This window comes from Lutra lutra, chromosome 17, assembly GCF_902655055.1.
Source record: "Lutra lutra chromosome 17, mLutLut1.2, whole genome shotgun sequence".
Taxonomy (NCBI): Eukaryota; Metazoa; Chordata; class Mammalia; order Carnivora; family Mustelidae; genus Lutra; species Lutra lutra.
In genome coordinates, this window is record NC_062294.1 from 11381148 (window position 1) to 11400953 (window position 19806).

General features: G+C 45.2%; 1 protein-coding gene across 2 annotated transcripts; it reads left to right on the forward strand.

Moving 5' to 3' along the window:
- The first annotated feature begins 33 nt into the window (after nt 1-33).
- KARS1 (lysyl-tRNA synthetase 1) lies at nt 34-16867 on the forward strand. Of its 2 annotated transcripts, XM_047712313.1 has the most exons (15): nt 39-183; nt 2884-3063; nt 4630-4789; nt 5750-5915; nt 10007-10100; nt 10667-10853; nt 10940-11065; nt 12039-12158; nt 13137-13299; nt 13404-13577; nt 13729-13814; nt 14160-14245; nt 14879-15005; nt 15958-16101; nt 16584-16867. In XM_047712313.1, the coding sequence occupies exons 2-15, from the start codon at nt 2918-2920 to the stop codon at nt 16680-16682; spliced, it is 1878 nt and encodes a 625-aa protein (XP_047568269.1). In that variant the 5' UTR covers nt 39-183; nt 2884-2917; the 3' UTR covers nt 16683-16867. The 2 variants fall into 2 exon arrangements, with proteins under 2 accessions (XP_047568270.1, XP_047568269.1); XM_047712314.1 differs by lacking the exon at nt 2884-3063 and having other exon boundaries at nt 34-183.
- Nucleotides 16868-19806: the final 2939 nt, after the last annotated feature.

Sequence of the window (19806 nt, forward strand, 5' to 3'; positions counted from 1 at the left end):
CTGCGCAGTAGCAGCGTGCGAAGAGCTCCCGCCCCCTCTTCTCAGAAGAGGCGGAGCTTCCGGCCGTGACCTGGAAATTACTGAGCGACTCTTGTCCCTTTTAGATCCGGCCGCGGGAAAGATGGCTGCGGTGCAAGGGGCTGAGGTGAAAGTGGACGGCGGCGAGCCAAAACTGAGCAAGAAGTAAGTGTTGCCGCGAGTTATTAGAGTCTTTACGGCTTGACAGTCCGGGCTAGAAAGCGCCTCGAGGCTCCGGCCTAGGCGGCTGTGCCTGGGGCCTTCTGCCGGTTCTCGTGGGTACAGGCACGCCGGGACGTAGCCGCTGCGCCCCGAAACTACATCCCCCAGGTTGCCCCGGGGCCGGGCTCTGCTGGAGCCCTGTGGTTGTATTTCTGGAGTTACGAGAATTGAGAATTGACTAGAGAAAAGCGAAACTTACTCCTTCCTTGCCCTCCCTCTGAAAAAATGCGTTCTTTCCTTATTGAGCCACGCCTCGCTACCCTTTGGAGAAATGCTAAATACCCGAGCTTTTCGGAAAGACCTTCCAGTTTTCCTTGGCCTCAGTCTGGTTATTCTGAATATTATGTATTAAATGGATCCTTTTTAAAGCTGTTGTGCACCTATCTACATGGGTTATTTAAAGGATCTGTGAGTATTGAGTGAATGACCGAAGTCTAGCAGTAGGGTCTGATTCAACCGTCTTACTAAGGCTGCACTTTGGAGCACTGCTGGATAGATCTTGGTTAACCACCCTAAATCCTTGGAGTGTAACGATAAATATAAATGTATCAAGATTAGCCTTCCGTTAACTGGCTGTGTCCTGTATTTCTGGGTATATATAATATATTCTCTCTCAACTAGCTTTCTTCAGTTGAAGCACAGAACACAGGCAGTGATTTGTTTTCTTAGTACTCCCAAGGACGGTGCATAACGAGTACCATTCCAGAGGCATAGGAGAGCAGTTAATTCATTAAAAATAATGGCTGCCTTCGTGCATTAGGGCTCAGTTCTTTTGCTGAACCCTGATGGAATAGACAACCAGCAAAAATTGATTTTCCTCTATGTCTCTGGATTTACGCATCAAATGTTCTAGAAAAATGAGAAAGGAAACATCTGAATTGATGGTTTGACAGCACCCATTATGTTGTCCTTCTGAGAGCATCTGATGTTTGGAACCTGGTCTTGGACTTATGCCTTTAGGAAAGTTGCTTGGACTTTGATCTGTTACATCGGTATAGTTGAGCCTTGAGCAACTCAGAGATTAGGGGCACCATCCTCCTATATAATGGAAAGTTCGAGTGTAACGTTTGACTCCCCCAAAACTGAATAATCAATGTTGACTGGAAGTTTATCAATAATATAAACAGCTGGGGCCCCTGGGTGGCTCAGTGGGTTAAGCCGCTGCCTTCGGCTCAGGTGGTGATCCCAGATCCTGGGTTCAAGCCCCACATCGGGCTCTCTGCTCAGCAGGGAGCCTGCTTCCTCCTCTCTCTCTGCCTGCCTCTCTGCCTACTTGTGATTTCTCTCTGTCAAATAAATAAATAAAATCTTTTAAAAAATAATAATAATATAAACAGCTGATTAACATGTGTTTTGTATGTTAAATATGTGCCGTACTTTTACAATAAAGCAACAGAAAAAATGTTTTTTAAGAAAATCATGAGAGAAAATGCATTTACAGTGCTATACTATATCCCCACAAAATCTGCATATAAATGGGCCCTGCACAGTCAAAACCCAGGTCGTTTAAAGATCAACTGTAATTGAATTTAAGGGTTGTAAATCATAAATGCCTCCTAAACAGGTTTCCAACTGAGTGCAGTTTTGAAATAAATTGAGGAACTTGGCTAATTCCTTTTACTCACTCTCTAGATTAATTACAGCTACCATTTTTTAAAGCAGGTTCTGTGTGTCAGACACTATGCTAGAACTGTAAACTTTCAAATCTCAAGAATAACCTTACAGGGAAAGTATTAATGTCCATTTTTCAAATTAATGAGGCTCTGAGTGACTAAATACATTGAAGTGTGCATCCCTAAAGTGTCTGTCACCGACTCAGACTCTGGAGCAGAGATCTAAAGCCAAGTCCAGAACTCCACAGCCCATGCCTTTTACACTGCCTGCACCTTACCTCCTCACGTTGTCTAAAAAAAAATCTGCTGTTGGTGTATATTCCTCTAGTTACCAGGGGCTAAACTAATTTTTTTAATGACTAACATTTCCTTCTGTATCTTAATTGTTCTTGGGACTTCCTTGGTCTGCATTTTTAGTGAGCACCATGCTATGCCAGTTATCTTCTCCAAGTTTAAAAACAGATGGGCTGCCTGCCAGGTGACTGATTCCCAAATGAAAGGTCATATTAATGTAGTCCAGGGCGCTTCCTGAAATTCTCCTTTCCTCCTTGTTCCTAGAGCTCAAACAAGTCTTATCTTGGACTCAGGTGCTTTTGCGTGACTTACTTTTAGCTTCATCTAGGGTTTGCAGTTGACAGTGACATTTCATATGCTTCCCATTGCCATCTTTGTGGCCACATATTTAATCTCCAAGAGAGAAGCCACATGTCAGGGGCTTCAGAGACACTGCTTCTGGTCCTGTCTTCCTGTTTTCTAGATTGTTGTGATCATCTCTACCTATAAAGTGTTGAGGGCCTTGCTCTTGCGTTTTGACCCAGGTATCAGCTTATTACCATAGCAAGAACAGACCGTTGTCAGAGGTGCAGGACAGTGAGTGTTACAGGGTTGTTGTCAGTTAAGAGGGTCTTCAATGGAACACTAAAAGCTTGTGCAACCTCCCCTTGCCCCCTACCCGTAACAGTAGGAGTGCTGGTTGGGTGTATTTATACTGTTTTGTCCCATCTGACACCACATCTCTGTTTCCTGTTAGGTGGTGGTAATCATTAGTTCCGGGGTGTTCTGCCATGTTGACGCAAGCTGCTGTAAGGCTTGTTAGGGGGTCCCTGCGCCAAACCTCCTGGGCACTGTGGGGGCAGAGGGAGCTGCGACTGTATCAACTTGCTCCTTTCACAGCACTTCACAAGGACAAGCCACTTTCTGATAAAAGAAGGTTGGTGCCCTTATCTTTGTTGTTGCTCTGGGAGCAGAAATCCTTCCCTTACTTAGGTCCTTATCTGTTAAGCCTCTGCTTAAGTCTTTGGACTTGTTGCTAAAGAAAGAGAGCTCCACTACCAAAACCAGTAGTTGTTTCTTATTTTCTCTTTAATAAATTCAGATCCTAGAGGTGACTTATGGATCTTATACTAGAACAATGTTGAGAACAAACGTTATTTTCCCTTTCCTGTCTTTTTGACTTGGTTTGCTCCTGAGAGTAATTTGGTTTCTAGTCTTTGTTCTATCTCTAGGACCTTTTTGGATTTTCCTTAGGATTAATTTGATTTAAAGAACAACATCTGGTTGAATGGAAAACAGGTTTTTTTATGTTAGTGCTAGGAAAAACCAAAAAGGCTCCAATGCCAAATGACTGAATTACAGCACAATAGGCCTAGCATACAGTTCTGCAATGATTGTCTTCACAGCTGTTACAGGACAGTTTACATCCAGAGACACCTACTTTGAAGCCCCTGGAGTCAGTCTTCTTACTTAGAAATCATTATTTTACATCACCAGTTTATTTTTTTAACTGAGTTATTCTAAATTCATACTGAAAATTAAGAATGTGCCCTCAAGCCCGATAATTTGCAGCATGACTTGGTATCATTTGCCATGGTTCATTTATTGTAGAATATTTGGTGAACACTGGTGGTTTGAATGAATGATCGATTCTCTTTGAAATCTGTTTGGTTTCTGGGTTCAGATAGCAAGATTTCAGATCAGAGTGTAGATGGTGAGGGGTTTGACTAAAATATATCCAAATCTAAGATTTCTGTCCTAGGTGCAGAGAATGAAGGGTTTAAGATAGTGAAGGATAGCCAGGATGGCTCACATTTGCGTGTTTACTAAATGCTGAGGGCAGGGTCATCTCAGTCCTCACAACGTTTGGGGAGGGGAGTGTCTTCTGTTATTTCCATTTTACATATGGGGGTCCTATAATTCCTAGGCAGGTATGTCAGGATTTAGTCCCAGGCAGTCTGACTCCAAAGCTGTTGTATGATGCCCTACTCTATGCTGGCTTATACACTGTCCTGCCAGTTTGTTGTCAAAGTCAAGCTCCAGCAGACAGACCAGTACTGAGGGCTGTTGTCAGTGCATTGACCAATGCTGAGGGAGAGATTGTCAGTGACGTGTCTCCTTGAACTCTGAAGAGCCACCTCTCCCCCACCCTGTCCTACCCCCAACTAACCCATTCCTTGGCAAGATGTAGAGAGGGGTGGCAGACAGAGCTGGAGATGTTGCCTGTTTCAGATTTTCTTCGTTCTGGGGTATCTTGGTTTTAATTAGGATCTCACACTGGAAAGCAGTCTGAGAAAGACCTTTCACATCTTTAGGCTAAACTTACTTTTCCTTTATCTTATTCACTTATATCGTTGACTAAGAGACTAGAAGTGGGGGTGTAGAACCAGGCAAGAGCATTTCCCCCCAGGCTGTTCATATTTTTGATAAGTGGTTATGGGGCAGAACATAGTAGAGGACTCTCAGGCAACTGTCACATTGAACATTTCCATCTTCCCAACAGTGAGCTAAAGAGACGCCTGAAAGCTGAGAAGAAAATCGCAGAGAAGGAGGCCAAGCAGAAGGAGCTCAGTGAAAAACAACTAAGCCAGGCCACCGCTGCTGCCACCAACCACACCGCTGACAATGGTGTGGGTGCTGAGGAGGAGACTCTGGACCCAAATGTGAGTCCCCTGGGCCACCACTCTGGCTGAGATTGGGGAAGCTTCTGATGAGACTTAAGGCAAATTCCTTGGGACCAGTCACTAAGAAAATAAATAGGAACTGGAACAAGCAGTGAGCCTTGGGTCGCTGCAAATGGGGTGGGGGGTGGGCAGGGAGGTCTGTTATTCCATCCTATTAAAGGCACAGGCCATGAGCATTTTCCTGATGAACTCTCAGCGGGCATTTGGGAGGATTCAGGACTTTCAAGTGTCTAGCTAATGTCCCCTGAAACTAGCTGGGCCTTAGAGTAAATCCAGAAAGGCTATCTCCCTAAAGATTGGCTAGGGTTTACTTTGGACTATAGATCAGCAAACTGTAGTCTGTAGGCCAGATCCACTTTTCCTTGTCTTTCCTTTCATCCCCCCTCCTTGGTTTTGAAAATAAAATTGTGTTGGAGCCCATACCCACTTGTTTACATTGGTCTAAGGTGCTTTCACATAATAGCAGAGTTGGGTGGTTGCATCCAAAAAAGTGTGCTGGCCCCTGCCTTAGAATATTCCCTTTGTACATCCTCCAGGCCCCAAAGGCTGGTCTTGGGGAAAATCTGATATGTAGCCAGAGGTGGGAGAGTAGGAAAAAAGGTACGTAACTCACCATGCAGATGTATCCACAAAAGTGCTAACCAAGGCCACTGGTACAAATTAAACTTACTTTAGGCAGAATTTCAATTTTTCTTTTCACTGAATCTTACGTTTTGGAATTCTGGTCTTGATTTCCACCTGTGGATTTGGCCACCTTGCATAACTTAAGTGCAAATCTCAATCCATATCAAATCCTGGGATTTCAAAGATCTGGAGGTTTCAGGTTAGGAAACCTTAATGCATTGGAGCCGCTCTGGGGCAGAATACAGTACTCTGCTTGATGGGCCACTGGTCTGACCAGGTTCAACTTTTCAGAGGCCTTTTTTTTCCCTCCAATAGCAATACTTCAAGATCCGCAGCCAAGCAGTCCAGCAGCTGAAGATCAGTGGGGAAGACCCGTACCCACACAAGTTCCATGTTGACATCTCGCTCACTGATTTCATCCAAGAATACAGTCACCTGCAGCCTGGGGACCACCTAACTGACATCACCTTAAAGGTGGCAGGTATGAGGACTCCCTGGCAGTTTGCTGAGCTCCCACAGCACAGCCCTCTGCAGGAGCACAGAGGAAGGTCAGGGTTGGTCTTGCTTTCAAGTAGTCTGTGTCTGAGGCTACTACTTAATGAGGGACAGGGCTGCTCTCTTTCCATCACAGGAAGAAACAGAGCAGCCCTAAGACATGAGCGTGTATTCCGGATGAGGGGATACAGCAGAGGAAGGTGCGTTCTCTGAGCAGAGCTCCTGACCTGATGCTGCTGCTGATTCACGGTGCTTCAGGAGGACTTCCTCTTTCCAGTGGGAGCTGTGGCCCCATGCTCCTAAAAATTCCCACCTGTGGCCTGAGGATGTTTTGCACTGAGACTATATTTCTAGAACATGGTTATTTTGGAGTTCTAATATCTTGCATGGGATCTTTTCCTTAATTAAAAAAAAAAAAAAAAACCTGGGGCACCTGGCAAGCTCAGTCCATAGAGCAGGAGACTCTTGATCTGGGGGTCGTGAGTTCAAGGCCCACCTTGGGCATAGAGGTTACTGTAAAAAAAGAGAATGTCTTTGGGGTGCCTGGGTGGCTCAGTTGGTTGAACATCTGACTCTTAGTTTCGGCTCAGGTCATGATCTCAGGGTCTTTGGTATCAAGCCCCATGTCAAGCTCTGCGCTCAGCACAGACGGAGTCTGCTGGAGAGTCTCTCCGCCTGCTGCTCCCTCTGCTTGCACACAGGCTCACACTCTCTCTAAAATAAAAAAGTAAAAAAAAAAATGTCTTATTTGACCCACCCCCAAAAAGTGAAACTATTAATAGTAGAAAATTTAGAACATTTAAAGCAGCAGGGAGAAAAGTTTAATTACCCATAATTTCAGCTACCCAAAGAAAACTTCTGCCAGTACCTAAATGCCCAAAGGTTCAAGCCTAGTAATTTTATTAAAACGTGTCATGATGTTAGTCATTCTGAGTCCGTATTCTCAGGCACACAGTGTACTCTTCAAATAGGTATTTTCAAGTCTTTTAGGAAATTTTTCTTTTCTTTTTTTTTTTTTTTTTTAAAGATTTTATTTATTTATTTGACAGAGAGATAACAAGTAGGCAGAGAGGCAGGCAGAGAGAGAGGAGGAAGCAGGCTCCCTGCTGAGCAGAGAGCCCGATGCGGGGCTCGATCCCAGGACTCTGAGATCATGACCTGAGCCGAAGGCAGCGGCTTAACCACTGAGCCACCCAGGTGCCCCAGGAAATTTTTCTTAAATACGATTTTTTTTATGTTCTGTTTCTTGCTTTGTTTTTCTTTTGGGACTCCTTATATCCATATGTTGGATCTTCCCTTTTTAATATTTGTCACTTTTCAAGCCCTTTTTATCCTTTTCTTTATGCTTTGATATTTAAATTTTATTCTTCTTCCCCACCTGGTGTCTTTTAAAGCATTATTGTATTCACTCTTATTTTTCTCTAGTCTTCTTTTCTTTTCTTTTCTTTTTTTTTTTTTAAGATTTTATTTATTTATTTGACAGAAAGAGATCACAAGTAGGCAAAGAGAGAGAGAGGAGGAAGCAGGCTCCCCGCCGAGCAGAGAGCCCGATGCAGGACTTGATCCCAGGACCCTGAGATCATGACCTGAGCCGAAGGCAGAGGCTTTAACCCACTGAGCCACCCAGGCGCCCCTAGTCTTCTTTTCTGAAGTGACTTTATTTCTGATTTTTTCGTGTGTCACTTCATTTCTTAGTTTTTCTGTGACTCTAATTTGTGAGGCTTTTGGTTTCATGTCCCTTTCTACAGGTCTTGCAACTCACTGTGAAATAGAATTGGTATTTTTTTTTTAAGATTTTTTTAATTATGGGGCGCCTGGGTGGCTCAGTGTGTTAAAGCCTCTGCCTTCGGCTCAGGTCATGATCTCAGGGTCCTGGGATCAAGCCCCACATCGGGCTCTCTGCTCTGCAGGGAGCCTGCTTCCCTCTCTCTCTGCCTGCCTCTCTGCCTACTTGTGATCTCTCTCTGTCAAATAAATAAATAAAATCTTTAATTAAAAAAAGATTTTTTTAATTATGTATTTATTTGACAGACAGATCACAAGCAGGCAGAGAGGCAGGCAGAGAGAGAGAGAGGAGGACGCAGGCTCCCTGCTGAGCAGAGAGCCTGACACAGGGCCTGATCCCAGGACCCTGGGATCCTGACCCGAGCTAAAGGCAGAGGCTTTAACCCACTCAGCCACCCAGGCGCCCCAGCATTGTTTTTTTCTGAGCACGTCTGTCCCAAGTGCTTTTTTATTTTTTATTTACTTATTTATTTTAAGATTTTATTTACTTATTTTTTTTTTAAGATTTTATTTATTTAGACAGAGATCACAAGTAGAGAGGCAGGCAGAGAGAGAGGAGGAAGCAGGCTCTCTGCTGAGCAGAGAGCCCAATGCGGGGCTCAATCCCAGGACCCTGGGATCATGACCTGAGCCGAAGGCAGAAAGAGGCTTTAACCCACTGAGCCACCCAGGCACCCAAGATTTTATTTACTTATTTGACAGACAAGTAGGCAGAGAGGCAGGCAGAGACAGAGAGAGGAGGAAGCAGGCTCTCTGCTCAGCAGAGAGCCCGATGCGGGGCTCAATCCCAGGACCCTGGGATCACGACCTGAGCCGAAGGCAGAGACTGTAACCCACTGAGCCACCCACGCGCCCCAGCATTGTTTTTTTCTGAGCACTTGTCTGTCCCAAGTGCTTTTTTTTGTTTTGTTTTATTTTTGTTTTTTTTTAAAGATTTTATTTATTTATTTGACAGACAGAGATCACAAGTAGGCAGAGAGGCAGACAGAGAGAGAGGAGGAAGCAGGCTCCCTGCGGAGCAGAGAGCCCGATGCGGGGCTCGATCCCAGGACCCTAGGATCATGACCTGAGCTGAAGGCAGAGGCTTTAACCCACTGAGCCACCCAGGCGCCCCCCCCCAAGTGCTTTCTTTTTTTATTTAATAACTGATATTTTACTTCAGTGCTTATATCTTGTTCATTTTTATGTGAAATTAGTTTTCCTGAAATATTAAAAGGAAATTTAGTTTAGATAGCTTTTCCAGCTTAGCTGAGCTCCCTCTTCTGTTGTTTTGTCCAGTGTTCGGAATTAAAGCAGCTTGCTTTCTGAGATTTCCAGGCTCTCTTCCCTTTCCTCACTTTTGTTGGACCTTCTCTTTCCTTTGTCTATGTGTTCCTGGTCTTTTTCAGTTTTGTGGGCCTTGCCCTAGAAGGGAGCTCTGGCTGTTAAATTTAGTAGGTTCCTGAGGCTACCCTGAAGGGCGTCAGCTCATTTAGACTCTATTCAGCCCCAGCCCCCTATACTTATGCATGTGGCAGTGGGCACATCCCCTCCTGGGTTCAGCTGCCACATTTTCCAGTAACTGCCTATGGCTATTTTGGAAATTTCCAGTTCTCAGACTCATCAGACACTTTATTGCTCCCTACAGCTTTTTCCTTAGGTTTCTTGGTGGTTTGCCCCATGGCTTGTATTTGGAGATTTCTGGGAATATCTTCCCACATACTTTTGTTGTAAATTTTGTCCATAACTTTTTGGCCTTGCCTGTCTAGTAGTGCTTGCTTGCTTGCTTGCTTGCTTCCTTTTTTTAAGATTTTGATTTATTTATTTGACAGGGAGAGAGAGATCCCAGATAGGCAGAGAAGCAGGTGGGGGTGGTGCAGGGGGGAAGCAGGCTCCCTGCTGAGCAGAGAGCCCACTGCAGGGCTCGATCCCAGGACTCTGAGATCAAGACCTGAGCGGAAGGAAGAGGCTTTACCCACTGAGCCACCCAGGCGCCCCTGTGCTTTCTATTTTTATGTGAGGATTGAGATAGATACAAAGACTATGCTGCCACTGACACAGCCGTGTTCCAGGAGTCCAGTAAACAGCTTTAAATCCTAATCTTCCTGCACATTTTTAACTGATTTAATGAGGATCGTTGCCATGAAGAAAAAGACTGAGCTTAATTCTCAGGCTAAAATCAAACTGTTTTAGTCCGTGGTCATAGGACATTCTACCCATACATAAACAATGGCAGAGGGAACTTTTCTAGCACTGATACTACAAAATGGCTTCTGGTTTTATTGGTCAGTATTTTTGTTGTTCTTTTTCTAGGTAGGATACATGCCAAAAGAGCTTCTGGGGGAAAGCTCATCTTCTATGACCTTAGAGGAGAGGGGGTCAAGTTGCAAGTCATGGCCAATTCCAGGTATGTAGAAATATGCCATTACAGGCCTTTCAGATGGCCCCAAAGCAACATGGTTGGGGACAAAGGCCCATATGGGTCTCCCTTTCCTGTTGGTATTTAAAGTTAAAAAGTAGCTTATGGTTGATTAAGGCTGAAAAAGCGAATAAAAAGTCCATCTGGTCACCTAGAGAATAACAGCTGCTCTCAGGTTTTGCAGCAGGTACAGGTGGTAGATCACAATACAGCAGTTGACAGAAGAATCAGAGATGCTTCTCGGGTGCACACTAACTAGGCATCTGCAGTTTGGTGAGGATTCCAGAGGTCGGTTTGAAAAACTAAACCAGTGGGGAGTGAAGTCAGTTAAGCATCCAACTCTTCATTTCAGCTCAGGTCATGGGATAGAGCCCCAAGGGAGGCTCCTGCGCAGCACGAGTCTACGCGGAATTCCTTTATTCCTCTCCCCTTCCCCCCACTTGTGTTCTCTCTCTCTATAAAAAGATCAATAAAATCTTTAAAAAAAAACAAAACTAAATCTGTGGTCAGTTTTAATTTGGAGTATTGTATACTGAAGTACGTTTTACTTTCAGGAATTACAAATCAGAAGAAGAATTTATTCACATCAATAACAAGCTGCGTCGGGGAGACATAATTGGAGTTCAGGGGAATCCTGGGAAAACCAAGAAGGGTGAGCTGAGCATCATTCCCTATGAAATCACACTGCTGTCTCCTTGCTTGCATATGTTACCTCATCTCCACTTCGGCCTCAAAGACAAGGTAAGCTCTTGTGGCCTCTTCACTGCAATTTATTGTGGCATTGAATCAGACTTAGCAGTGATTTCTGTCTGTTGCTTTTGGTTTAGGAAACACGGTATCGCCAGAGATACTTGGACTTGATCCTGAATGACTTCGTGAGGCAGAAATTTATCATCCGCTCTAAGATCATCACATATATAAGGAGTTTCTTGGATGAGTTGGGATTCCTAGAGGTGAGGGAGAATTCTTACCTTACGCGATGAGCTAGCTGCCTTGTTATGCCTACCTCTAATTATTCCTTCTCTTCCCGTCTCCATGTCCTATGTCCATATGGTTCATGCTCAAGGAAAAGTCCTCCCCTTTCTTCGTAGTGTCTTCATTCCACCTTATTTTTTTCAGTGCCCTGATTAAGAAGGCAGGACCTGAATTCTGAAATAATGGACAAAATATAGGGCCTTCCGCACGCTAATGATGTCACGTTCAGTGTGTTATCGACTCATTTTGCTTTCTTGTAGCATTAAAAAAAAAAAGAATAGGTTTTAATTGTGCAAGAAAAGTAAATTCATGTTATTGTAAAACAAATTCAAAGAAACAGAGATGTATGAAAAATATATGCTGTGCATATGTACCCAAGCTTGCTGCAAATGAGGTTTGTGGTGAAATGTTTTAGAAGGGTTTTTTTTTTTGCTTTAAACATAAATGAAGTAACACTGTATGTATTCTGATGGACCTGGTTCCCCCTTCCCAATATATTCTGGAGTGTTTTGCATGTCTGTAATAACTGAGTCAAAAGATAAAATCATTTCAACTTACAGTGTTTCTTAAAATTTTAATTTATGGGCACCTGGGTGGTTAAGCATCCGCCTCTGGCTCAGGTCAGGACCCTGGGGTGCTGGGATCGAGTCCCCTAAATTTTATTTGCTCAGACAAATAAAATCTTTGAAAAAAAATTTAATTTACAGTTTATGAAAATTTATGGTATTATATATTAATGTTGTTTGGTGTTAAAAGAAACTGAGATGCTTCTAGAAAATCAGGTCATCTCTACTTTTTTATCAAGCACCACCTGCATATGACTATTAGACTTGACTTTTACTTGGGGATATGACAGGGATAGAACATATCCATGCAAAACCTGAGTTAGCCCAAAGGCCTCTGGTTTGAGGACCTCTGTGTGAAGACTAAATGTTTCTCCCTGTCGTTTAGATTGAGACTCCCATGATGAACGTCATCCCAGGAGGAGCTGTGGCCAAGCCTTTCATCACCTACCACAATGAGCTGGACATGAATTTATACATGAGAGTTGCTCCAGAGCTCTACCATAAGGTAAGCAGTAAGAGGATGCCTTGTTCCTTCAAGAAGCAGAAGGCTGGAAACCCACTGGCTGGGTAGGTGCAGTTAGAAATAAGAGGAACAGTGAGGGTAGAACAGCCAGGAGAGTATTACAATCTGCCAGTCCTGTGAATGTTATACTTCCCAGAAGTTCTCTACAAGATCAGTAAAGCATTGCAGGTCTGAGGGCAAAGGGATTGTCTTTCCCAGGTGTAGAGCTCCTCCTAACCTGCTTTGGTTCTCATATTTTAAGTTTATAGTCCTCCTTGGATTAAATCTGATTTTAGTCTTTTATAGAAAAGTTTGACCTCTGCCTAGAAGTTGACAATAAGTGTTATAAATGACCAGAGCAAATATAGAAGACTGTCATTGGAAATTGTTGCAGACAACAAAAGCTGTTACAACTAGTTTAAACACAAGAAGAATGTATTCAAATATATAAGGAAGCTCACGGTTCCCAGGAACCAAAGGGATCAGAGATTCAGGCTTGGAGACCACAGGGCTAGGAATGATTCTCAGGCCTATCTGGGCTGTTCCTATGGAGAAGCTGGATCTTTTCCACGGGGGACAACTAACACAGCTCATGACCCTGGCTCTTGGCACAGGTTGTTGCCGTTAGGACTTCTATAGTACTTACTTCTTTGATCAGTAGCTTTCAAAAGCTGTATGGTCATGTCTGACTGGTGGGGAGCTTAGGATGCCTGCATCCTAACCCCAAGAGGCTCCTTTCTTGAGGAGGCTCACACTCACAAGAGAAAGTCCTCTCCCAGCAGAGGAAGAGTATTCAGAGGTCCTCAGCAACCAGAATGAATGATGACTGTCCACTACAGAGGTCTGAAGATGGTAGGTTACTCAGCATTTGGGTAGAGACCTGAAAACAGGCCTGAGCTATGAAAACCAAATTAGCTTTTGTAGACAGACTTTCCAGAGTCATTACTATTAGCTGTCATGACTTTGGCCATGTGTTATTAGATACTGGTGGTTGGTGGCATTGACCGTGTTTATGAAATTGGACGCCAGTTCCGGAATGAAGGAATTGATTTGACTCACAATCCTGAGTTCACCACCTGTGAGTTCTACATGGCCTATGCAGACTATCATGATCTCATGGAAATCACGGAAAAGATGGTATCAGGTGACCTGTCCCGTTTCCTTTGTCTTTCACACGTCTGAAGGGGTGGGGTGCTGCTTTTGGGAGGACTTCCGGTGGGTCCTCTAAATGACAGATTTCTTTCCCAGGGATGGTGAAGCACATTACAGGCAGTTACAAGGTCACCTACCACCCAGATGGCCCAGAGGGCGAAGCCTGTGAGATCGACTTCACCCCGCCTTTCCGGAGAATCCGCATGGTAGAAGAGCTGGAGAAGGCCTTGGGGATGAAGCTGCCGGACACCAGGCTATTTGAAACTGAAGGTAGGTGAAGTGATGCACGCCTCCACGGAACGGCTCCTTCCTGTTCAGCCCTGAATTAGATGAGGTCAGGGCAAGAATTTCCCACACCATTTCTTACATACTTTTTTACTGTGTAACACCTTCTGTCCTGACTCGTACATTTGTATTACAGAAGCTCGCAGAATTCTTGATGACATCTGCGTGGCAAGAGCTGTTGAATGCCCTCCGCCTCGGACCACAGCCAGGCTCCTTGATAAGGTGACAGACTGTGCTCCGCAAGTACATGCCCTCATCCCGTGCTAACCAGCCCCCTGCTCCATACGAAGGTGAATTCCGCTGTGGAGCACCAGCTTCCCCAGCCTCTCAGGAAAGCCCTCGCAGAGAGAAATAAGAGAATTCACAGATTTTGAACTCCTGTTGTACTGAGCTCTGTGCCAAGAAGTTAGGTAATCTCAGTTAAACTGTACCAGCCAGGGAGAGACTTAGGATAAACCCCGGTAGCAGCAGGTAGTGGGTAGAGCAGAGTCCTCCTCCACCAGAACCGGGACAATCAAAATGCCATTCAGAAAGGATCTCTAGCTCTGCTTTGCTTTTTTCCTTAAGCTTGTCGGGGAGTTCCTGGAAACGACATGCATCAATCCTACATTCATCTGTGATCACCCGCAGATAATGAGCCCTTTGGCTAAATGGTAAGGTAAAACAAGGTATTTCAGTTAACTGTTACTGCCTAACAACTTCAGAATTTAGTGACACAAAGCGGAAGTTCTCAGGAGTTTGTGGGTCCATTGGGTACTCTTCTCTACTGAGTGGTAGCAAGGGTGACTAAAGTGGCTGTAACTAGGAACTCAGGTGCCTCGTGTCCCCCCATGGCTTCTCGTCCTCTAGAACCTCTTCATGTAGCCTCTCTCTAGCAGCATAGCCTGGGCTCCCTTACATGATAGCCAGGTTCCAGAACCAACCCCAAGGTGCAAACACATGTCAAGCCTCTGCTGATGTCCCAGTGGCCAAAGCAAGTCCTGTGGGCAGCTCGGGGTCAGCGTGACAGGGCACAGCAGGGCCTGAACACAGGAGGTATGGGCAGTACACCCATCTCCCACACAGGCATGTTGTGAAGATGATTAAAGCTTCCACATCTCTCACCCTCCTCACTACTGTACCAAATGACTTGGTGCTAGAGTGCATACGGGCCTCAGGTCTCAATTTGCAGCACTGTGGAATCAACCCAAATTCAGGAACTCCTGTGATTGTAGCAGATGTTATTAGTGAACCTGTATATACAGTGAACCTGTATATTCAGCCTCCCCTTTGGTCTCCTACCCCAGGCACCGCTCTAAAGAGGGTCTGACTGAGCGCTTTGAGCTGTTTGTCATGAAAAAGGAAATCTGCAATGCCTACACCGAGCTCAACGACCCTGTGCGGCAGAGACAGCTGTTTGAAGAACAGGCCAAGGTAAGGGGGGGGGGGCGAGGGGGGAGGCAGAGGCAGCTGTTTCCTCCTGTGCCCACTCACTAGACAATGTCAGCCTGAACCCTGGTCTCTGTCATTGTCTGCATCTCTTGGTGGCTTCAGCAGAAACGAAGGGTAAAGCCACCAGCTTCACTGGAGGAAGTCCCATTTCAAGAAGGAGAACTTGGCTGGTTTGGGCCCTAGAATTTCCACATAGAGGAAATAGCATGATCATATCTGTGTGGGGAGTGTGATGCTTGCCTTGAAAATACATTTGCCTAACAAGAACATCATTTTTCTTTTTTTCTTTTTAATTTTTTTTAAATTTTTTTTTTAAGATTTTATTTATTTATTTGACAGACAGAAATCACAAGGAGGCAGAGAGGCAGGCAGAGAGAGAGGAGGAAGCAGGCTCCCCGCTGAGCAGAGAGCCCGATGTGGGGCTCGATCCCAGGACCCTGGGATCATGACCTGAGCCGAAGGCAGAGGCTTTAATCCACTGAGCCACCCAGGCGCCCCAAGAACATCATTTTTCTTAAATGATACTTTTATTAAGGGGACTTTGGGGCAAGAGGCAGATAGATTAATGAAGACAGAGCCCCCACCGGCTGCCTGCACCAGCACTGCCACAGATGGGTAGTTTCAGGAAATGAGGGAAAGACTCTTGGGAATCCTCAGTCTCCGAATATCAGTCTCACTGATATTCTGGGGCAGTGGAGGTGTTTTCATTTCACAGACAAATTCTCATGGGTTCTGAAGTGGAGCTCACCTGCCCCGACCTGGTCTTGGAAAGAAATGGCTCCATCCTGAAGTTACTGGGAAGCCAATTCCCTAGACATGCTAGGTGTCCAGAGCATTCCCAGAATGGTTGTCCCTGGGAATGTGCTGATGCGCTCACTCAGACCCTGAGAGACCGTGCGGCCTGGAACATTGTCGCTCTTTGGTTCTCTTGCAGGCTAAGGCTGCTGGCGACGACGAAGCCATGTTCATAGATGAAAACTTCTGCACTGCCCTGGAATACGGGCTGCCCCCCACGGCTGGCTGGGGCATGGGCATCGACCGCGTCACCATGTTTCTCACAGACTCCAATAACATCAAGGTACATGGCGGGCCTCCGGTGCGCACTGCCCCAAGGAGCTCCGCGCTCAGAGCCAGGGTAATGCGGACCTAGAGAAGAAAGGAGGGGTCTCTAGGCTGGAAGGAGGACAGTCAGGGCATCTGACCTCATAGGATTTGGGTTTTTTCCTACCTGAGGCAGAAAGCGTACTTGTCGTTTGCATTTCTTGAGGATCCCAGGAACACACTAAGCCCTCTCCGTGCATTATCTCATGTAATTTAAGTCGCCCTACGAGGGAGGCACAGAAACTGTTACTCCCATTGTTACAGACAGGGAAATTCTACTGTCAGAGAACCTCTGTGTTCACACATTCTTTTCCATCCCCTGTATTTGAGAGGGACTAAGTTGAAGTAAAAGCTGAGATCTCTGGATTTGGGCCACGGTAACCAGAAGCAAAAGGAATGAGTGGACAGCTGTGAAAAAGAGCATGCTGCTTCCTTCAGAATGCATTTTCTCTCCTGTAGGAAGTACTTCTCTTTCCTGCCATGAAACCCGAAGACAAGAAAGAGAGTGGGGCCACCACTGATACGTCAGAAAACACAACAGCTGGCACTTCTGTCTAGAAAACGACGGCAAGTCATATAACTCAGGCCTCAGGCAAGTCCTATAACTCAGTCAAGGACTACGGGGGAATATTTGTGTGTTGCTCTCCATTTAACAATCACAGTTCGGTTCTGCCACCAAAAGAGAGAAGAGGAATTAAAAATTCCTTTTTACTTCTTGTTCCCAAATAAACCATTTGTCTCTACTTGCGTCTCATGACTATGTTTTCTGTAGAATGTCAACTTTTACTCAGACAGCTGTCCTAGTGGATGTTTAAGATTATACCACTTTATTCATTCAACAATTTTGTATTCATGTCTGCTCTGTGTCAGGCATTGTGCTGAGGGGTTGGAGACAGCAGTGAGCAAAAGCCAAGTTCCTACTTTTGTGGAACTTGTATTCATTTAGGGGTTGAGGGCAACTAGACAAGAAACAAGTAAATACACATTTCTGGTACATACTAAGAAAAAAAACAGGTCAGGGGACAGAAGTGCTATTCTAGAAGGAGGTGGTTGGGGGACAGTGCTATTTTAAATATATAATGAGGGGAAACTTTTAGATGACTTTTTTTTTTTTTTTTTTTGAAGATTTTATTTATTCATTTGACAGAGACACAGTGAGAGAGGGAACACTAGCAGGGGCAGTGGGAGAGAGAAACAGGCTCCCCACCAAGCAGGGAGCCCGATGCAGGGCTCAGTCCCAGGACCCCAGAACCATGACTTGAGCCAAAGACAGAGGCTTTAATGACTGAGCCACCCAGGCGCCCCTAGGTAACATTTTTAAGTAATCTCTACACCCAACGTGGGGCTCAAACTCTACCTGAGAACAAGAGTTGTGTGCTCTACCAACTGAGCCAACCGGGCGCCCCAAGGACTGTTTTTGACGAACAGCAAAGCGTCTGGTGTGGCTGGAGAGGAGTAAGCAAAGGCCGTAAGGGGCCAGATCACACAGGCCGCTGTAAGCCATGCTGAGGAGCGTGTGTTTTATTATGCGTGACATGAGTAGCCATTGGAGGGTTTCTGGCAGAGTGCTTTGAAAATACTGCTGCAGTTAGTACAGGGAGGGCAAGAGTTAGAGGGAGACGGTGGCTGATGGTTTGAAGTAATGGAGTTGGTTACATGTCATTGGACTCCGCCTGGTCCTGAGATTCGTAGGATTTGGTGAGGGGACTTGGGTTGTAAGAAAAAGAATTCAAAAATATGATTTTAGGGGCGCCTGGGTGGCTCAGTGGGTTAAGCCTCTGTCTTTGGCTCGGGTCATGATCTCAGCGTCCTGGAATCGAGTCCCATATCGGGCTCTCTGCTCAGTGGGGAGCCTGCTTCCCCACCCCCTGCCTGCCTCTCTGCCTACTTGTGATCTCTTTCTCTCTGTCAAATAAATAAATAAAATCTTTTTTTTTTTAAATGATTTTACAGTTTGGGGATTTTACAGTTTGGGACCTGAACAACTGAAGAGTTGTCATTTACTGAAATGGGACAAACAGGAAGTGCAATTTCAGAGGAAAGAATGAGCATTGGGTTTCAGACCTCATTTAATGTCCGGTAGGAACAGTAAGTATGATGAATTTTAAGTCTGGACTTTTCTCATTACCTTCGGCTCATTTCAGCTGGGCTAGGAATGAGACAAGGGTACGGCCGAGGGCCTGCTGTTAAAATGGAGCCCCCAAGCCCCAACACGTGAGGCAGCTGGGGGAAGCTATAGGTGAGTCCTACCCTGAACAACTTGTCTTTCTCATCTCAGCAAAACCTGCAAGCGTCCCAAGGAGTCTACTTTGACAGCAGGGTGTCACTTCTATAGCTGGTACACTGATCTGAGCACACAGAATCCCCTCGCTGGGAATTAAGCTCAGTGTTGAGCACCTCCACCCCTCGCTGGCATTTAAACACAGGCTCTGGGAGCACTTGGCAGTAGTGGTGGATGACCAGGTGGCATTTCAGAAGAAACACTTCCAAATGGCACATCCTTCACAAGACAGTATTCATTTAAAATGAAAACCACCTCCCCAAAGGAGACGGCATAGGTTCAAGATATGTTACTGGACTGCAAGCCACGCTACCACTGGAAAAGGCAACATGGACCATCAAGGTCCCGAGTGACCTTAGAAGAGCTGTTTAGGGGCGCCTGGTTGGGGCAGTCGGTTGAGCATACTCTTGGTGTCTGCTCAGGTCATGATCTCAGGATTACGGGATCAAGCCCCACTTCAGGCTCACACTCAGCGGAGAGTCTGCTGGAGACTCTCTCTTTCCCTCTCCTGCCCCTACTACTTGTGCTTGCTTTCTCTCTCTCAAATAAATAAATCTTAAAAAAAAAAAAAATAGAATTGTTTAGTAGTAGGCTGGGTGCAGATGCCAGCTGTCTGTCCTCAAGAAGGCTGGAGACTTGGGGCACCTGGGTGGCTCAGTGGTTAAAGCCTCTGCCTTCGGCTCGGGTCGTGATCTCAGGGTCCTGGGATCGAGTCCCGTGTCGGGCTCTCTGCTCAGCGGGGAGCCTGCCTCCTCCTCCTGTCTCTGCCTGCCTCTCTGCCTACTTGTGATCTGTCTGTCAAATTAAATAAATAAATAAATAAATAATCAATCTAAAAAAAAAAAAAGAAGACTGGAGACAGATGAACTGAAGCAGTAGACAACATGTTTGTGGGGTGTGACAGGGAAAAATGACAAAACAGGATGAAAGCCAGAAGGAACAGAAGGATTGCAATTATAAAGTCCTCATTACCTCCTTCAACAGTTGAAGCTCACAATTTGCTAACTGTTATACTGGAGCGAAAACAAAGGCATGGTCTCCAGTTTTATCAAGCTTCTAGAATTGTATGGAAAACAGACATTTATTAAATCATTTTTCAACTGTGTAGAATGGCAGTTCTAATAAATGCTTTGAAGGAGAGATCCATGCGGTATTGAGAAACTCTAACAGACTCTGTTAAGGAAGGTTTCCCAAAGGATATCAGAATCTGAGATCTGAAAGAAAATGGAGCATTAACTAGTCAAAGGAGAGGGTTTTCAATGGTGTAGCAACAAGCATAAAGGCCCTGAGGTAGGAAAGAGCATAGAAAAGGCCAATGACACTAGAGAGGGCCCATAAGACATGCCACCAGATGAGGCAGGAAGAAGTTGGTCATACAGGGGTATGAGCCCTATTATGGGA